The 21,317-nt window shown below is 42.5% G+C and overlaps 1 protein-coding gene across 4 annotated transcripts in view; it reads right to left on the bottom strand.

The window, feature by feature from the left end:
• LRP8 (LDL receptor related protein 8) overlaps positions 1–21,317 on the bottom strand; it is a 198,359-nt gene that overhangs the window by 34,581 nt on the left and 142,461 nt on the right. For all 4 annotated transcript variants that reach the window (XR_012764382.1, XR_012764383.1, XM_075424452.1 and 1 more), the window contains exon 4: positions 10,998–11,126. Coding sequence is in view for 2 of the 4 variants with exons in the window: in XM_075424452.1 (XP_075280567.1) it covers positions 10,998–11,126 (129 nt within the window). In the remaining 2 variants the exon portion in view is untranslated. The remainder of the gene's footprint in view (positions 1–10,997; positions 11,127–21,317) is intronic.

Below are 21,317 nucleotides of genomic sequence, written 5' to 3'. Positions count from 1 at the left end.
AAAAATATATGCTGGGATGTGTTTTGTAGGTTTCTTTTCTGACTTCGAAAATTGGAACCTGTATGGGTCACGCTGACTCCTATTCCCTCAGACATGACCTGCTTATTAAAACAACAATTTTACAAATTACACCAATTTGGCAAATCCCTCCGAAGAAGCTGATAATATCCATGAAATCAACAGCTGCTCTAATATTATCACACAAACGCCATAATTCTAAGGAATATATAAATGTTCTTTCAGCAACCAGAACAGAGCATTACTGAACAGGGCCTTTATCCTGTGACAGTACACACAAAAACCGCATTACTGTGTACACAGACCTCTGGGATTCATCAGCATTCCCTGTGGTTATGAGGATTGCCTGCACAGACCTTTCTGCATCACCAGGATGTAATTTTGCCATTGCAGAGTTTAAATCACAGACACTTTGCCAGGAAAAACCTACTCCATCGATCTCACCTTCCATCCATTGGGCAGACGTCCACTCTGGGTTCAGCTGCTAATACAGAGACACGAACTGCCTTATTATAGACCTGCCTGTTTTCTCCACTGCTTTATGGTTTCTTACGCCCAGCTCAGCAGAGAGACGTCACCAGAATCTTTAAAGCTACACTTCAGTCACATTGGCAAGTGACGGCACAATTTGTTTTACTCTCAGAAAATCTGCAAGCCTTTTTTTCTGACTGGGAAAGGCAAGGAATTCAAACCCACGTCTGTCAGTCCACAGCTATGTTGCTGGCCTGCCACTTGCTCCTGCCTCACACATTCCCAAGCACAGGCATGGCACCAGTTTAACCAGTTGGAAAACTGAACTGTTCCACCAGAATCAATCAAGTCTTTTACACTGTCATAACTAAGATGCAAATCCTGGAGGTTTGTAATGATCTACAATACTTATCTTTATTGAATGCAGATAAGGAATGTGGGAGCAGCAGCTGACACTACAAAGCTACATGCACTGCTAATGCTTGTGCAGCTACTCTCACATCACGAAAACTGCGCACACCTCAAAAGCACTTGCAGAGAAAGAAAAAAATCTGAATTCTTACACAGAATTCTTTGCTGATGGAATCACTGCACGGGCTTATCTGTGAAAAACAGAGCAAAGAAAAGCCACGCTGGCCACCCACAGGATATGTTTCTGAGCCAATGGCCCCAACAGCTAAGGCAGACAGAAAAGCCTGGACTCAGCCTGATAATCTGGTAGCTACAGCAATGGAGGGTGCACGGGTTTTAACTCAGCTGAGTAATGAGGGGCAAAGCAGCACTCACATTGCAAGCAATGAGGTCACTGCCCCACTGAATCTCTACTTCTACTAATTTACTTTGCTTGATGGGAATTCTCTGTAAGAGGAGATAGTTCTTCTTATTGCAGTTTACTTCACTATCAGACTTAAATATTCATTGCATTTAGAACATGGCACTATTAACTCTTCTGGAGCACAGACAAAACAAGGAAACGCTGAGAGTTGTCACACCTCACACCCCCAGTTTACCCAACTGTCTCTCACATCTCTCCAGGAAGAGATCCAAAATGGAATATGAATGTAGGTGCAATAACAATTAAAAAGATGCTTTTGAAATAAAAGAGCTTGTAAGACAACGGATCTGAAAGGAAAAGTACCTTAAAAAAAGAAGCATCGAGGACACAATGAGACAACTGGCAGAATTCCGTGTAATTCTTGCTTATGAATACAAGCTTATTCATTCAAGCTTATGAATACAAGCACATACTATATTGACTAAGTCTATGAAGACAAGACCGCTGTGGTGGTTTTGGGAGGGGGAGAGATTGACAGACTTTTCAGGAAACAATCACCCCCTAATTGCTTTCACTTCTGTGATATTAGGGGGCACAGCTATTATTTGATGTAAACAACGTACCCACATAATGCACCCACAATTCCACAAAAGAACATAAATCAATTTGAGAAAAAATGTCTTAGATTTTCTATTCAAACGGAAGATTTAAGCCCTGAGTGACACTTACCACAATTAAAAGCGTAAAGGTTGTGTGCTAACGGCACTCACTTTAACAGTAGTGAGATTTCTATGGCATTAGGATTTGCCCTTTGGTTTCTACAGCGTTGAAATAGAAGGCAGCTCTTTGCTGGATTTGGGCTGAGAAGAAGAATCAGTTGTACAACATGAGCAATTACTTTAAACTTTTTGGAAAAAAGAAGTGTATTGAAGTGTACTTCATTGTGAACTAAACTTTCCCAGTTATATTTTACGAAAGAAACAAATTTCTTTGTAAAATATAAGCAACGCTAATCCAACTATTATATCTTCCTCTATATGAAAATAATGGATTTCAGCCACTAAGATAACTTTCAGATGTTGTTTTATCCATTAACATGACTCATAAATCAGCTTTTTTTCGGTTTTGCATTTTCTCCTGCGTAGGACTGTGCTGAGTTCAAGCTAACTGATTCTAATTTAGTCTTCAGATCATATGCTCAGGAAGCATAACTGTTAAGCACTTGTTAATTAGTGTAACGCATATGTACCCATGGCCACTGAAAGATGGAACTCCTACCCACGTATCAGCCATCATAACACGATCGTTGGCACTGACAGCTACAGGAGATTTCCCTTAAAACTAAACAGATTCTTGCTTTTTGAATTGATAAGCTCAGAATTATAGGTCCATTCTTATGAAGAAAGCACTTCAGGGACATGAAATACAATCATATTTGGCAATAAGAGATACGATGTCTTGGGTGTTTCAACTCCAAGAGCTCTAATTGTCGAAAAATCATCTGCCCAGAAGATAAACACAACTACAGGTCAATTTTTGCTCCTCTGACAGTACAACATGTAAGACTGGAAAGAAGAATCGGAGACAACTTCTCCAGCTAAAGCACAGAAAGAGCTGCAGGACAAAGCTTTTGTGTGTCTGCACAGGTAACATGCAGTGCAGCAGTATTAGGGTTTTGTTTTAATTATCCACAAATCTTTGTATAAGACCAGTTCTTTCATACCGCTCTTCCACAACTCTGAAAACTCGTGTGCACACGTGCGCGCATGCTTGCAGCATGTCCTTTGCATCCCACTCTTTTTTCCTAGTGTACCTCCAGGGAAACATTGTAAAAGTACCAAATTCTAAATTGTGTTGTTTTCATATTGTGCTTTCGTCTATTATGCTTTAAAGAATAAATTATTCATGAAACATACTGATATGGACAATTTATCTATAACTGAGCAAACGTGCAGAAGCCACCACCGAAGCCTGATGTGGTGAGTGAGACACCACTCAGTACTGGGAAACTCCATTTGCAGAACGTTACACAAGTCTGTTCTTTTTTAAGCCTCAGCTCAAGAGACAGCAGCAGGGAAAACAAAGCCATTTTGTCCTAACCTTCTGCAGGTAGAGCCCTGGCACAGCTTAGGCCATGACTTTCAGGTTTAATTCTTGACTTATGTAATGACTATCTTGCCTCTAAACTAAGTTCACGCAGTATTTTACATTTAATTACAAGAAGCATCCAATATACTAAAAATGCAACTACCTTCATTTTTCCTAAGAGTGCAATTAAAGGTAACTACCAATCTCATTTTTCTTGCTATTTTGTTCTGAAGGAACTCAAGACAAATATGATTACAGACTGAGATTTTTCCTAAATAACAATGGGGATTTTTCAGCAATTACTACCGCTTTTGAAGGAGCTCTAATACTTTAAGCAGTGATAAAGTGGCAGCTGTACACGTTTAATTTCTGAGAGCCAGGGCATAATGCACAAGCATTAATCCCTCCAGCTGTCCAGTAATTAAACATCATATAAAGCCCAGAGGATATCATTGCTGTGCTACCTTATCTTATTTATGAAGGACTTTCATTTGTTAAATCTACAATAATTTTCTTTCCATTCTTGGAAATAATTGTCGATTCCTCCTCCGTGGCAAGTGTACTCAAATTACAGCTACCTTCTATAAAAATGACAGGAATCTCAGGCTAGCCATGTCTCTTTGCATCACATGCTGAAATAGTCATAGTGATAGCAGATAAATATTTCCTCTACAGGCACAAATGTACTACTATGGGCTTTAACCCCATTAAAACTGGTGGGTTTCGCAGGGGCAACACATGGCAAAATGTGATCCTTTGGGTTTGATTTCCCTCTGAGCTGACTGAGGAACAGCACATCACTGTGCACCCAGCCTGTTAATGAAGGTAACAAATAGAACTTTGAAAAAATCATGTCTTAATCAAGCTGCAAAGGAAGATAAAATTAGTGCTACCTTGTCATCAAGTAAAAAGCTCTCAGTAGGTTCTGTGGAGATTTTGAATGAACAGAATCAGTATGGTCAAATCCCCATAACTAGCACTGGAAGCGTGACTCATGCAAAACATAGGTACCTTTTACTGCCTCAAGAAGAAAACAATGCTGAGACAACATGATGCTCCTTATTGCTACAGCACAATGATAAAAGATGATAAAACAATTTAACTGTCAACAGAAATGTCACTTCATGGGAGTGTAGGTGCAGGAGCAGTGTGGAGGAAGGTGGCTTTAAATCAGCTTTGTAATTTCCCCACTTCAGCTGGCTCATCACCAGGTAGATCTGCTGGAGGGATCAGACCAGCTTTAGCCTGCTTTAAGTTCTGCCTTCTGCCAATGGTTCTCAGGTGACGTGAGGGCTATTGAGCAGGGCATTGGAAAGAGTTGATTCTGAAAGCTTTCTGCACTTCGACCTTCTGAGAAAAGGGCCCCTCACCTGCAAGCACTGCTGCTTTTTATGGAGTATCACACATATGCCTAGAGGTTTGCCAGAAAAGAGTGAAAAGTACTACCCCAAGGATCTTGTAATTGATGTATGTACCATGGAAATGTGAGGGCTGTGAGCTACCATGGCAAGGACATGTGGCTTACAGCTGAGCAAGACTGGGCTTACTGTTGTTTCCTTTATTAATTTAAAAAAACTTTACCCAGTTTGTTCACTTTTAATCTGGCATACCATATCATAGGGCTGACAATCTAGAACTAATTCTGAGATATACAGTCAGCAATGAAAAGCTGGAAGACCAGGGTCCAAAAGAAGATGCTCTTGGTAATGAGGCTGTCACAGTCAGGAGATTCCTGCAGGAATTTCTGGCTCTCACTCTTGGACAACTTTACGATATCTGTGTAAGTATGTCTGCTACCTGCACAAGTTCCCATGGATCACTGTCTCTGTACTATAGTTAAGCAGAATAAATCACGGTATAGGAAAATTGCTTATGATGCTATCAATATATCAATGACTACATCATTTCACTGTATCTGACTATTGGGAAAGGGGAAAACTGTACACTTGCAACTCCTCATCTACAAGACACAATTTCCATGCTGGATGGAAGAATCAGTCCAGGTGAAAACCAGCAACGCATTCAGAAAAGATGAGGCCAGAGCCTTGATCTCTCTGTAGACCATCCCAGAGACCTGCCTGGAAGAACAAGGGATGTGTGCATTACAGGGGTGCACATTACAGCTGTTCCAGGCACTGGACCAGGTTGCCCAGAGAAGCTGTGGCTGTCCCCTCCCAGGCCAGGTTGGATGGAGCTCTGAGCAACCTGGTCTAGTGGAAGATGTCCCTGCCCATGGCAGGGGGGTTGGAACTGGATGATCTATAAGATCCCTTCCAACCCAAACCATTCTATGATTCTATGCCCATTTCAGCTGTTACTGGCCAGGTAGCTCTTCTGTTCTAAAGCCATGCTGAAATGCTCTCTGCGTTCCTGACCGGCTGACAAAATACTGGTTAGTATCTCTCTTAGCAGAGATTTAACAAGTTTTGCAGTAGTTAGTAAAGTCCAGACTGACCCTGAGCTGTGATGCTTTAATTACAGTCTCTCATATTTAATTTCTCTTTTTAGTCTCAGTAAACGCATTCCTAAGCTTGTCCAATCAATTGTGACAAAGGTTAGGTACACTGGGAGCAGAAAACATCAACCAGGGAAATAAGAAAGAGGAAGCCAGCAGCTCCAAGCCAGCAAATTCAAGACTGCTCTTACATTATTAACTGTTGATGTCTATGTTAAAGGACTAAACCTGATCTGTGACTACAACACACTTAGTATTGCAAAGACACAAATTACTTCTGCTCCAAAGAACTGAAAAATAAGGTTTTTTTCTTTTTATATACTATTCTATTTTAAAAAAGCAGATATTTGCATTTTCATAAATTGTTTGTGCACTGGAAGTTAGCAGTGGACCTAAAGCCTACCTGCTGGAAGTAAATTATTTAGGCAGACAGGCACTTAGCTACCTACATGCAAGGATTAATACCTGCAATTAATCCTGGTGCAATTACAGCCTGTGCAGACACAAATCTGGATCCCTAATCACTGGTGCTTTATCCATTGCACATTAAATAATTCACAGTTTCCTTTGCTTCCTTGGGAAGTTCATCCACAGGGTGCAAATCACACCATTTTTGCTCCTTGCTCACGGGTGAACAACAACAATAAAGTGCCTTACCATCCATTGATAATGGCTTCCAAGCAGTATGATGGGGTCAGTGCCTGGACTGCTTATGAGAGCAACTGCTTTCCTAATACTGGTACCAGACCAGGCCTAACAGGACAGCAAAGGTTGTTTTACACATGTCTCTGGAAGTTTTTATTTGCATGGATTTCATCTATCTAACTGCTGTTTCTCACTCCAGACATGGCAAACAGGACCCTTATTTCAGATGAATACAGTCTGCTCTGCTTACTCTAAGGCTAGCTTTCTATAGGGCTAGATTGTACAGGGGGAGATGAGGAGCTCAGAGGAAATATTTGACTTATCCATTGTTTGAGATGGCGCACCTTTTTTTTTAGCATACCTGCACTCAGGTAAGTCCAGAGCTTGCCAACCACAGCTGAACCCTTTGTCTAAAGGAGATTACACAAGGATAGCACAGAAGACTGCAAATTCTCTCCTTCCTTGAAGGAAAGATATTCTCAGCACTTCTGTGACAACCCCTTTTCAGATCCCACAGAGTGCCAATCAAAACAGCAAGTCCTCCAACAGCGACCAAAAGCAAAGGAGAGGGATGTAGAGCACCAGTTTGTTTCCATTTGTGCAAGGTGACGCACCAAAGACGTGGCTGATGCAAAGCACAAAGGAAAACCCAACTCAAACAGAATCTTCTCTTCTTCGTATTCTACACTTTTGTCCCCAAATTTCTAAACAGCAGCTTGCTCCCTCCAGCTGGGTGTGCCAGTGCCTACACCGACTATGCTGGATAAATTTCACATTGATTCAAAATGCAATTACATAATTCTGAGAAGAAAAATCCATCAGGAATTATCAAATCCAGAACAGTATCTGAAAAGCAAGTTGTTTGAGGCCAGAAGCAGACATAGGAGGAAGAACCATAACACTCGCACTGTTTTTACAGTTTTGGATGATTCTCCTACCATAATCGTTTTTTCCTCTCCTGCACTCTCCTGCAGTAGATCCTCCCTTAATGTGGACTGTGAACATTTTGACACAGGGACAGGCATCTGCACAGCCTCAGCACAACCAGGCCCTGCTCTTGTATCTGGATACCAGCACAATATTGTTAGTGGTATAAACTACCAATGCAGAAATGCAGACTCAAGTAATGTTCATAAACTCCATATCAAGTTCTTTTGAAGAATTATAATACTAAGACCAGTTATTCCTATGAAGAAATAGGAGTATCCATAGTTAAAATATGTTTAGAGTGTCACAGAAGCTTGAAGTAATAGCTTTATTAACATGGATTTAGAAAGAGCTTAGGGTTTTTCTTCTGGGTGCCCTCACTTATAATATCTTCAGGTCATCCACTTGTTTATTGCACATGCAAGCCCTCATTGTAGAAATTATCCTGAGCACAAATAAACTCCTTTCCAAACATTTCTCCAGAAAGATGTGTTATTTATAGACAAGTTGGTCAGCTCTGTGAGAGATGCAGCCTATGACAGGGTGCTCTGCTCCAAGGGGCTGCAGTCAGTGCCAAAGCTTCATTTAAAACGAGAACAAAAACATAAGTGCAGAGGTTAAAAACAAAGTCTGAACCTAGAAATAGACTTCTTTTTCTCAGAATACTGTGTGCTGCTGAGATAAGAGAAAATGGATTCTAAACAGAGAAGAAATGGGAACGTTAACAGAGTATCAGTGGATAGGCTTAGGAGGTTTATCAGATTTGGATAAAAGAGAGGATAGCTATCAACCCTCCACAAGCTCTCAGAGTTTAAACAGCTAACACATTTGTTCTCATCCACGAGGAAAACACCTGAATTTGAGAAGCAACCTCTCTGAAAATGCTCCCACTACAGCCATTCAGCAGTGCCTCCTGTTTCCTTCTCAATGTGAATTTAATGCCTCTCAAAGGCGCTGAGTCAACAGATACTAGGACTGAAAGCTTCTGATGTTTGCACCCACCCAGGAAGCTCCAAGTTTGCCTGTCAGTGCTTTTCTGCCTGGTCCCCTGGCCAGAGAACAACCCATCCCACGTTCAGACACAGCAGCAAACCTCGGCAGATTGCTGATGTGGGGACAACATTCAGTCATAAGGAAATAAATGGAAGTCACTAATTCATTTCACATGAGTTATCCAACAACCATCAGAAGATGTTAATTTGTCCTTGAATTAAATTTCCATTTTAAGAACCTGCACGTGCACTAAAAACGTGGAAGATCAGCAAGACTAGAGATGCTGAAACATCCAGGAGGGAAACACTCAGCTATTTCTAAATCCATTAATAGCATCATTATGCTGAAATTATGTGGCATTCAGAACATATTTACATTTATTTTGGGGGTTACCTAGAGCCTTCAAAAAAAAGAAGTTCAAAGCAAGTTCAAGTAAATTTTTATTATAAATAAAAGCCTCCATGAGACAACTCCTACTGGTGTAAGCAGCAGTAGCATTAGATTAGTGGAGGCAGCCACCAGTGTAAAAGCTGTTTTGTGCTATAGAGAGAACACTAAGAGTTTCATACAGAAAACAAACAAAAGACTTTAAAACTGCCAAAACATCATCAGCTTGAAGGACACAGGACCAGGGCTCTAAGCACATCACCAACTTACACATCATGGTAATTTATTACTTTGGAATTGTCCATGCAAACACACTCAGTTCCACATGAAACAGGAGACAACGTAAAGGCAATCTATGCCTTTTCCATGCGAGCCCGCCCAACTGGAACTACGCTGCACAGGCTCAGTGCAAGCACCTGTCACTGTTACCCCTGGACCCCTAGTCCTGTGCAATATGGAATGGAGACGCTTTGAAAAACTTTAGTCTAATCTGTAGTTAATCAAATTAGTGAGTCGCATCGAACCCTCACATTGAGCTTCACACATAACAAACCACACACTGGGTTTTGTTTAGCAAGAGTGAGGCCAACAGGTTGAGGGAAGTGGTTATTCTCCACTCGCTGGTACTTCTTAGGTCCTATCTGAAATACTACGTCCAGTTTTGTGCCACCCTGACAGTACAGGACATGCATATGCAACCTGGAGAGGGTCCAGTGGAAGTCCAGCAAGATGGATATGGTTCTGGAGCACATGATATAAGAGGAGGGGCTGAGGGAAATGAGTTTAGTTAACCTCGAGACGGTTAGAGGGAGATCTTTTTTCAATTTTCCAATACCTACATGGGTGATACAGTGAAGCTGAAGACCAACTCTTCTCAGAAGTGCACAGCAAAAGGAGAAGAGGCAATGGGCAAAAGATGTGACACAGGAAAAAGTGAAAAAAGGACAAAGGAAAAATATTTTTACAATGAGTGGCTAAACACTGCAACAGGTTGCTCAGACAGCAAAATCTTTGGTAAGACTAGATTTTGTTTGACAAAGCTGACTGCGAAGAAATAAATGTATCCACAGTGTTTTACTCAGAACCACAAAATGTTCACATAAACCACATTTCATTACACAACGTCAGTAAAAAATATGATGTGGATTATGAACTGTCTACGTATTAGAGTCCAAAATTCAGTTTTCAACTGAAGAAACATCAATGTGTACTTGCATGTAATCATTCAACCCTTTCACCAGTAATCTGGAAGTAAAAATAACATTGCTGATAGCACTTGTAACACCAGAAATATTGATAGATGGGTGAATACCTACACAGAGCATGAGACAGCTTCTTAATAGCCTGGGATTGTTTGCACGCAAAGAATTTAATAAAGACAAACAGAGTTATATAAGAACAGTATTAGAAAGGTGATTTTACTTCTGCACAGATTGGTAAAACTGATATTCCCAAAGTTCCCGTGGTCTGTATAAAAAGAAAGTTGGAAAATCAGCTAGGATACAGAAGGGAGCCACAAAAATGAGTCAAGCATTCATTCAAAAGAAAATACTTGACAACAAGAAGCATAAAGAACTAAACATGTTTGGTCTATCAAAAAGACAGTTTGAGAAATGGCTTGATTACACAGCGTAGGAGTTTTCACGGAGGGAAAACACTGTTAAAGAGCTCTTTCATTCAGCAGAGAAAGGCCTAGTAAAAGGCAATGGCCATTTAGGGACTGAATTTAAAACTGTTACAGTAAATAGTATATCATTCTCTCTCTGTCCAGTGAAACCAACAAGCTATTAATAAAGAAGTGTCCAGCCCTACCTATTACACCCCAGCAGAAGCTAGCCTTTTTCTGTAGGGTTACACTCTGCAGGAGGAAGGACATGGTGGTGAGCTGCTGAGCTACCACATAGGAAAGTCTGAAAATTGTTATTTAAGTCCCTACCACATCATCTAGGTACTAACCCTGATAATCATGTTCCACGCTAACTACATTCTGCTACAGTAGTAAATGAATACTTAATTATCCATAGAGTTCACTTTATATTCTCCAGCCAGCTCCAACTGGAGAATCCTTCTTTCCTCTCTTTTTCTAAAATTCACTACTTAGCATTGCAAATGCAGAGTGGATGAATTTGTTGGCAGGAAAAGTCAGCCCTTTACATGCAATTTGTAATAGTCACTCTAGGACTTTTATAGTCCTAAAGGGATATGTTGCATACATATTAAAGTATTCCTCTAACTCACCAGGAGTGCAACCAGCCTCATCAATACCACTTTCACAATCCTTCTGCCCATCACATCTCCAGGACGACGGGATACATTTGTTGCTTAAGTCTCCACAGCTAATTTTTTCAGCTGGACATACTTGCTTGGCTGGAAGAATAAAATAAAGAAAAAAGCCCAGGTTAAACATAGTTCTAGACATTTCTAACACTGTTTGTACTTTTAAAGTTACTTTCATTTTGTATGGCTCAATCCTGAGACATACTGTAACAAAGTCCCAAGTCAACACTAATTTTGAGGTATGGCTGCTTACATGTCCCGTATGTGTTCCCCAAAAGAGATCAAATAAAAAAAAGGGGGCCAAAAAATTTGCCACTGTTTATTTCAACAAAATCCAAGAAACGTAACTTTAAGCTCAAAGGAATTTGGGGAGAGGAACAGAAGTCCGACTCATACTCAGCTTCTCCTACCTAGCATTTCCTTGCAGTCAGGCTCTTGCTTCTGGCCATCCCAGTGATGCCGAGTTGCTGTAACCTGTGCATAGGCCCCGTGGCTCTTTACACACTCTCGGGGCCTGGTGGCCCTTTCCCACCTTCTCCTTGCTATCTCAAGTCTGTGCAAATCTGTGCATGGGCTAGAAGTGCTCAGCTTTGTGCTGCCACCTTCCTCTCTGCAACATGCTGGTGCCTCTTGAATCAGGTCTCCTGGCACAGGCTTCCTCAGCAAGAAGGACCTCCCCATCCTTCCAGCCTGTGCCTGACCCAGCCAACCCCTTCCAGGAACAGAACTCTACAGGAACACGCAAAAAACCCCCAAATACCACCCCTCACTCTTATTTTCAAGCTTAACTCAACCAAAATGAACTGACAGAGTTGCTTCAGTAGATCAGCAGGGATTTCAACTAAGAACCTAGGGCTGGTTGTTAAGTGGAAGGACTGAAATGCTCAGCGCAGCAACAGCACTGCCTGTTTGTGATGGCCTCAAACCCCCAATGCACTGTGCTTTTGCTGTTAAAACACCAGCACCCTGCACACAGCAGCAGTAGTACTGGACAAATTACTCTGAAAATACTACCTCAAACAAAGTCGGGAAAAATAAGTTGCCTATTTTTAGTACAAGGGGTTACTTGTATGTTTGGTATCGCAAAGCAGTTTCTGATTTTAATGATCTAGGTAGATGATGGTCAGTCAATCTAGGGAAAAAGTGGCAAGCACAAGCACGAACTCACACATATTAAACAATATGTAACTGTAAGTGCCTCAATTAAAGGTGACTGTGATCAAAGACATGGAGACACAGGAAGATATGCAGAAACAAAAATCACAGTACATGCAAGAATGCAACTATGAAAAAAAAATCTGCCAAATTTATCTGGAACCAAGGAAGCTGTGAAGCTCGTTCTCTTGTAACTATTTTGCATTGCCAAAATTCCCTTTTTTTTCATACTAGTGTAAAGAGCAACAGATCTACATTTATTATGACAAGGCCGCTCAAATGTGTAACGTTCCACAGTTTGAACAATTGTTTAGTATTCTGGAATCATCAGTTTGGCAAGATTTGCTTATTAAATAGACCATTTTCTCTCTTTAAAAAATTACATGTTTTCAAATAGTTCTTCCATTGGTATTAATGATGATAATGCTATATATGGCCTGCACATCTACTGAAAAGGGAGGAACCTAAATTCTGAATTAAAACCATCTTTCACATTATCCTGCCCCAGTAAAGGTATTTATGCAAAGTCAATCAGCTTCCCAAGTACTGAGCAAGAGAGGATGAAAATGATACCTCTCCTCTTCCACCTGAACAAGAAGGCTGTAGAGAGGCATCTCATAGCCCCAAAGCATCGATCAGCCACTTAAAAAGCAGTGCCATTTAATCCCAGGACTTCTCTATCCTAACACCTTGAAGTGCCAGAAGAAGCAGTTTCTAGAAGCTGTGGGCAATCAGTGTATCAAGAAAAATTAGGTCCTGCCACAGATGGACAGTTAATAAATGACATAATGAAGTTTTAGAACCCTGAGGCAAGACAGCATTTTTGTTGAAATTTGCTCGCTGCGTACCTAAATAACATTTATGAATGTTGCATGATCTACAGAGGGGAGTTAAAAAGGCATCATTACTTAAGCTTTTTGATTATTTTACCAGCAGGTCAGTAATAAAAATCACCTGACACTGCAAAGGCCCCGCAGCATCCCCAACGGGGATCAACATGTCTGCCAGCTTGGGCTGATGCCTTGCCACAGGCCAGGCCCTGTGTCCCGGATTTCCCCTGCGGCCATGGTCCCGCTAAGCTGCAGGTTTATCATGCACAGCTATGGGGACGCTTGGTGGAGCTGAGCACTCGTGGCCTTCCACAGAAGTCAGACAGCACGTCTGAAAACTGGGTCACTCGCCCACCACACAAAATGGCGTCATGCAAGGGGCTTGCCCTCACCCTCGCGGAAGCCGGCATGCCTCACCACGGCTGAGCCGCTGCCAACACCACCCCCATGGCTGTACGCCAGGGTGCACCATCCTTAAACGTGCCCAAGTAATTTATGGATACAGAATCACAGAATGTTCGGGGTTGGAAGGGACCTCTGTGGATCACCTAGTCCAACCCCCCTGCTGAAGGAGGGTCACCTACAGCAGGCTGCACAGGACCTTGTCCAGGCGGGTCTTGAATATGTCCAGAGAAGGAGACTCCACAACCTCCCTGGGCAGCCTGGGCCAGTGCCCCGTCACCCTCAGAGTGAAGAAGTTCTTCCTCATGTTCAGACGGAACTTCCTGTGCCTCAGTTTGTGCCCATTGCCCCTTGTCCTGTCACTGGGCACCACTGAAAAGAGTCTGGCCCCATCCTCCTGACACCCATCCTTAAGATATTTATAAGCATTTATAAGGTCCCCTCTCATCCTTCTCTTCTCCAGGTTGAACAAGCCCAGCTCCCTCAGCCTTTCCTCATAGGACACAGGAAAAACAAATCCTGTGGCAGCTGATTGGCAACCCATAGCCCCCTCAAACAAGGGAAAATGGAGCTAAAATGGCCCATTTGGCCTAGCAGCCCCGTAGCCCCTCAGCACCAAGGGCTCGCACCCCAAAAACACAGCTTCTGCCAGCCTTACCCAGCCCCCACATGCACAGGTGTGAGCCTGCAGAACGCTGCGCTGAAAAATAAAAACGTGCAGCCATGTCTCTACGTAACTTTTTTTTTCCCCCCATACCTCTGTACAGAGCCATACCAGGGTTACAGACTGCGCCTGTCAGAAGGGGCCAGCGAGGGAAGGTGCCGGAGGCCTCGCTTCACCACCACGGGCCCCTCAGAGGAGAAAGGTGACACCTCTGAGGAGAAGATGGCCACTTCTGGGAAAGGGACAAGGGTGGCCACAGGCCACGCGTGTGAGGCAGCACAGGAGGCTGGGGGGGGGTGAGCGCACAACGCCCGGCTATGGGGAAGCGACCCCAGCAGCCGGGCTGCACTGTTTTCTGGGGGACCTGCCAAACCGTGACGGTGAAAATACCAAATACTGTACAGAGGGATGCTGTGACCGGGGTCTCCAGCAGCTACGTGGCCTTTGCATTCCTCCGTCAAGGCCTGCAAAGCCTCTCAGCTCCCAGGTGTGCAGCTCCATGGCCATGGACACCCAGCCACCCGCTCCCCAATGCCTCCACCATCAACCCAGCTGCCAAGGAGCTGCAGCAGAAGGCCAAGCCAGGCAGGTGGGAGCCTGCTGCCAGGGCAAAGAGGCCACAGCTCCCCCGGCCCTGCACACGGCTGCGGGAGACCAAGTACTCGCACTCTGCCGAGCCCCTCTTCTCCCCACATTTGATTCAAGGCTGGGCCCTGGGAGGAGGTTTGCTTCTTGGCTGCCCCATGCTCTAAAAGATGTTTTTACCATAAGCAAACACATCCTTAGAATACAGGTGATAACATAACTTTCCTCGCTAGATTTATTACTCCAAATGGATTTCCATGCTTTTGCACATTGAAAGTTTGAGTTTGTCTCCTGTCTGCGTTTGTGCGGTGCATTCAAGAACATGGTTTGCACTGGACTGGCATACTGGGAAAAGTGGGGGACCAAAGAAAGTCACAAAGACATTTATTTATCTGGTTATTGGTCCACATCCCCCAAAATTGTTCTAGCTCTTCTTGCTATGGTGATGGAAAGGAAAATTTCTTTTGATGCCAACTAGGACCATTTTTTTCATCCTTCTAGCAAATCTCCAAGACAGGTGAGAACATTTTCCACACACCTGATTCTGAAGAAGGTGAAATATAGTTATAAAATGGTATCATAACACACTGGGATCATTAACCAGCAAAAGGTTATTTATTGGTCACAGTTTAAGTATGGGCATTACTTTTGCTTGGCTGCTGTGGGCAGATGCTTAATGGCTTCAGGAAGCTGAAAGGTTTGGAAAGGTATGGACAGAAGACCCCTATTTATAGAAAGGAATCTTTGTGTTAATCAGCACACTGACAGAGTAATTACAGACATCTAAAAAATGTAAATCAAAGCTTAAACTTGCAGGGATGCAGCAACAGCAGCTGCTGTTGGTCACAGTTCATCAAATCTCTGCATTCCAGTGGTTTATGCACCTGAGCAATCATTGCATGGAAGCCAACAACTTGTAAGCACTGGCAGATAACAGATAGGAGATCTTGCATAAAACTCAATGCAAAATTGTGATGAAAATACTTCTGCATTATTTCAGCAAGTTGGGCCCCGGAGATGCTGCAGTGGTGCAAGTGGACTCAATGTTGTTCACGCTATGAAACAGGTTTTTAGCTACTGCAGTCCAGACTTCATGTTCCTGTTTCTGCACGCTGCTTACACAAACCCGGCCTTTTGGGCTTACGTGAGCAAAATGTTTACTTCCTACTTTCCTCTTCATCCACCCAGAAAGGAAAGGGTTAGTGCTGTACGTGACGGTGAGTGCTCTTACCCTGGATATGTTCTGGACCAATGGGAGTTATAGCAAGATCCGCCTTTTCAGCAAAGCACCATTAAACAACTTGGTTGAAATGTCAGACACATCAAGACCAATTTATCACAATGAACTGCAAATGCCAAGGATGGACAACAATGGTTTATTTATAAGGAGACAAGAGCAAAGAAGACAAGAAGGTTCCATTTACTCACTACCGCCAATGGCACATTCTTCTTTTTCTTTACAGGAGGCTACAAAGTCTTTCAGAGAACCATAGAGCCTAACTGGCGCCCCACTGTTTGCTTCCTCTTGTGCCACTGCTGTGCTTTTCAGGCTCCGGACATCATGTATATTCAAGAAAGCCCAAGAAAACAGAATTGATTTACTTTCAGAAGACCATTTGTCAGGTTCTCACCAAACAGGTACTCTAAGAGCATACACAAAATGTAATTAAGCAGCTTCTACTGGTGGGAAACCCACAAGACTTTTCATCAACAGACTGAAAAGAATGCCCTTTGTAGAAATACATCATCTTACAGGTCTGAACAGTTTCTCTACATGTGCTGAAATAACTCCCCATCCTCTCCAAACCGCCTCCCATGTTTTTCCCAGGTTCTTCAGAAGAAAAATCTCAACCCTAAACTTCATTCTGCAGCACAGAAAATACCACACTAAAATGGTTTAATTTACTTCTGACACGCCAATAAATTTTTCCTGCAAAACTTCCACCACTACCTTTATTATGGAACTCAAAATTCCTACCTCCCTCTTTCCTCTAGCAATGGTTTAGTTGTTGGCTTTTTTTTAAAGGAATGGTTTTCAACAAGGACCTTCCCTCCTCAAACACTGCCCTTAAATCTTCTTTTGTCATAGCAGGCAGTCCTATCTCAGAGATGTACCACCAACAAAATACGTATTCATACCTGCCCATGTACAGGACTAGTACCTCTATGTTTCCAGCCAAAACCCGTGCAATTGTTAAAGGAGCAACTGTTCAGAAGAGGGCAAGGGAGCCGACAGGTAAAAATTGCTTAGAGAAATGCAGGGCTCAGAGTTTCCAATTCCCGGAGATTTATGATTCAGAAAAACATCTCAGTCACAAGTTTTCATATATAGCAGTTCTTTTATATATATATGTCTATATGTGTGTATATAAATATGAGTGTATATCCCAGTCTACACTCACTACTGACTGACATCTGATACTTTCCCATGGAAGTATTTAGAGTGCATAAGAAACACATTTCAAAATCCATCTTGTGACTTAAACTACCATCACAGCTGAAGATGTGTCTGCCTTCCCTCACCTCTTCCCCACCTCAATGTGGGTGCTAGAAACACTGGCTTCTACCCTATTCACACACTAGTTCACTGTGCAGCTCAGGACAGGTTGCTGTTGTCTTAGTTTACCTCACTTAACCCTGCAAGACACATCAGACTTTCTGCTAAAGAGTGTTACATAATCATATTTGTTATATTTACTTAATCTCTCTTATCTCCTCCCTGTGCCAAGCCAAGCCCAAACCAAACAGTCTCAAACAAGAGCCTCATTTCCAGTGAGAAGTGTTTGCTTGGGGACAGCAGCATCCAAGGTGGATGTGTCTCACGAATTTCTCTGGTGTTGGTGCACAGAGCACACACACTGTGACTATCCAGGAACCCCTCTGAACCCACACCTTCGCTGGGTGCCTGCGTTTGGATCTATGCGATAGCAACACACAAAGACAGAACACCTTACAGGGAATGTCAATCAAAGAATTGTGTCTGCAAAGGCTAGGATTCTGCAGTGAACTTCCCCTTCTGTCGTGTAAAGCAATACGCTATGAGCATCAGCCTGCTGGGATGGCAAACTTGCAACTTTTAAAGCTGGTGCAGCTGCAGACAGTAGTAGCATGTGGTTTGCTCGTCTTACCTGTATTGCGCATACACTTGCAACCCCTGAGAAAATAAAGGCAACTTTACATTTCGAGTTGAAACCAGCCCAAGCCAAAACGAGTATCATGATTACTGGCTTAAGTGAATTAAGATTACAGCACTCGGAGATTTGGAATGAGACCAAACCACCACTACAACTGACACCTTTGCTGACAGAGGAGGCTGACCCATCCATCTGCTGGCACAGGATGGTCTGTTCAGGTCAGAACTGGGGCATGCTGACAACACTGATTCCCAGGACCTGGGATCTTGGACTGCTGCTGTCCAACTCTGCATCTCTGAGTAGGTAAGTACACACTTATGTGCAATAACCTTTGTGGGAGCACACAAAGGCAGAGAAATAGAAAATCTATTCTTTCTGCACAAAAAGATAATTAACTTATGGCTGTTACCTTTAAACTTTGAACATAAATTACTACAAGTGACTCAGAAGCCAGATTAGGAAAGGATACCAAGAAACTATACTATAAAGGTCAAGAAATCATATCATAAACAGTGTTAACAGTTATACACCTGATAAAAAGTTAGACTCTGTGCTGTGATTTATTTGATGGTGACTTATGTTCAGAAGTTCCCAGGGGAATGGAAAAGGATTTACACAGATTTAACTCCACTGCACTGCATAGTACAGCCCTTATTAAGTCCATCTCGTGTGCTTGCAAGAAAGGCTTCTTTACAACAGCATGCGTTAGGAGTTTTCGATGAGTCTCCAACTCCTCTACCTACAAGCTGGAGTGAGAAAATAAGCTTAGTGTACACAGGGTTCAGCACGTCTAAAATAGATAGCATGTACCTTGCTCTTGTGCAGATTATCGCCTCTGAGATCAGACTGAAATAATCAGGAATTCAAAATCCCAGGATTAATCCCAATTACTGAAACATAGACTCACTGTCAGAATAAAAGTGAGGTTGCTTTTATAGGAGAAGCATGTTTCAAACAGAGACACTGCAAACAACCTCAATGCCGAAAATGATTCTCAGGGTAGTGTCAACAGGGTAAACTGTATTTGAGCACAGCGTAAAGAGGTAAGATATTTCTGTAGTAGGCTGAAAAGACAGATGGCATCAGGTTTTATAGTAATCAATAACTTAGCTTCATGTCCCACAACTTGAGTCACCTGCATGGATCAGGAAGGGATTCTTTACCCAAGTTCAGAGCTATCCTGGCACACTTATGGTTTGTTTTTAAACCTTTCCCAGAATCCTGAATATTGGCACAGCTCAAGACAGCATGCTGGATGGAAAGGACTAGTACTCTTGGGCTTCCAGCACATCATTTTTCTTAGATTCCTGATTGCTATGTCTTACCCATTTTAAAAATCAAAACTACCATCAAACTTGGATAAGAAAAGCACTTCCTTCCCTCCATCAGACTGGCAGGACTTCAGCTGGTTTTGTCTTTCTGTAAACACAGCAAATGCTCACTTGTTGCAATCATCTGAGCATGTCTCACCTAATTAATTTCATAGCTTTGCAAGATATTGTTTTGATGGCACTTCTGTTCTCTACCTGCCCAACAGGCCCTGCTGCCAAGAACTGAAGTCCTTTAACTCAGGTCACTTTGCTCATTTTGAGTAAATCCAAGTCAATGTTAATGGCCCATGGTAAACAGAAGGTCAAACTGGATGATTTCACGATCCTCCTTGGCCTCAAACTATAGGAAACTTGTGATACTTTCAGTAGGAGTCAGGAAGCTTCTTAACTGTTATTAACCTAGCCTTATGGTTATAGTTTCTAAAGTTTCAGAATTTGCAAACTAAGCTCAGATGTTTAACAACAGTCAGCACATAGGTTGTCGAGCCTCATTAAATTACTTCAGTTTTTTTTGTTTTACTATCTAGCACTTGTAAAATGACAATGTTTTAGTGGTGTCTGTACAATACAGTGACATTCCTCTACTGTCAAGTCTCGCTGAGCACAGAGAGACCAGTTTTAAGATATTACAACAGGTTAAGTATGAGACAGATCTACATGACACTATAGGGATTTTCTGCTGCCAAACAAACCATGTTTCATTACCTGCCATTACACACACAAGAATTCAGGAACACACTGCAAAGGCTCATTCGCTACAGCAGCTTTTATGCCCAAGGAACTTGTTACGAGAAAGTTCCCTTCCCAGGGGACACTTTAACACCTGCGCACAAAGGGTTAGCAATTCCTCAACAGGGTCAGTCCTTGGACTCTCTTTGCCTTTGTACTCCATCTAGCTCATCCAGCCCAGCTTCTTATGATTAGTAGTACTTAGATGTCTCTCGTAGATGTTAGTTAAATGTCTCTAGGCATTGATCTGGTCAGACATGCATGAATCCTTTATTAAAGTTGAATGAAACATAACTTAATCCTGGGATTCCAACCCTTACTACCATTTCATACAGATTCTGGACAACAGTAACACACAAAACAACTATGACGACCACCTTCGACTTGTGGCGTCACGATGCCAGAAGGTGTTGATCCTATTGCAGAGCTGAGCATGAAACGTAAGAGTCCACATGGCAAGGCCCAAGAGGTGTACAACAGAAACAACGCTGGCGTAGTCCAACTCCATCTGAGTAAAACCTTGCTATAGTGTGTGTAGTCATGTGAGATACCACGACCCACTTGCCACTTCTAAATGCTACAGAGTTTTACATCTTTCCTGACACCACAGCCATATGGTCACTAGAAATGTTTACTCAGATTAATCCAGAGAAGAAATTAATACAGCCCTGTAATGACAGGCTAGTTCCTAGCTTAATCACTATGAAGCACAGCCCTTATTGTTTAGGGGAACAAAAAGAGGATTCCAACAAACTGAAGTCTGAGACCACCTGCCAGCTTTTCCCCCTACCTCTACCAACTTTGGCCCTTTTCATGTCTTCTCTATGGATGAGACAAATCCATGATCTACCCTGGACTTCAAATGCAGAAATGTTCAAGCATGTGCGGAAAAATCCTGGCCCAAGAAATATGCTGCTGACCTCAACTGAATCAGGAATCAAGTCACAGATCATGTTGAGAATTTGCCAAAATGGGTCCACAGTGACTGCTCCATCCCAGCCAGTATCCTGAAGTCCAACATTAAATATGGAAATCAATCAAAATATATCCTTGTCATTTGTGCCATTTACTTCCTTATATTAAGTCACAAAAGGATATTACTGCTACAGTGATCTTTTAAGGGGAGAACAGCTATACAGAAGATTTAGTTTTGTACTTTCCGCAGCAGTAGTCATAAGGCAGACTAGACCTTTTAAACTCAAGGGGGGATAAAACCTTATATCTGCTTACAGGAAGAGTTCAAGATACTCAGTTAATTAGCACAACAGTAGACTCTGTTGGTATTTATGGGTAAAAAAGTGCAATGTCAGAGACTTCAAACACGCTGGTACTATGAATGCCACTGAAGCCCATCACGTAGCCAAGCAGGCAGGTTGGGCACAGAGTCTGAGTGGCTGGATGCTTCACCCTGCGCTGCCGAAACCCTAACATGGTCCCTCCCTGTGAAACCA

Source organism: Opisthocomus hoazin, chromosome 6 (assembly GCF_030867145.1).
Source record: "Opisthocomus hoazin isolate bOpiHoa1 chromosome 6, bOpiHoa1.hap1, whole genome shotgun sequence".
NCBI classification, from domain to species: domain Eukaryota; kingdom Metazoa; phylum Chordata; class Aves; order Opisthocomiformes; family Opisthocomidae; genus Opisthocomus; species Opisthocomus hoazin.
This window is presented reverse-complemented; position numbering and strand designations above follow the sequence as displayed.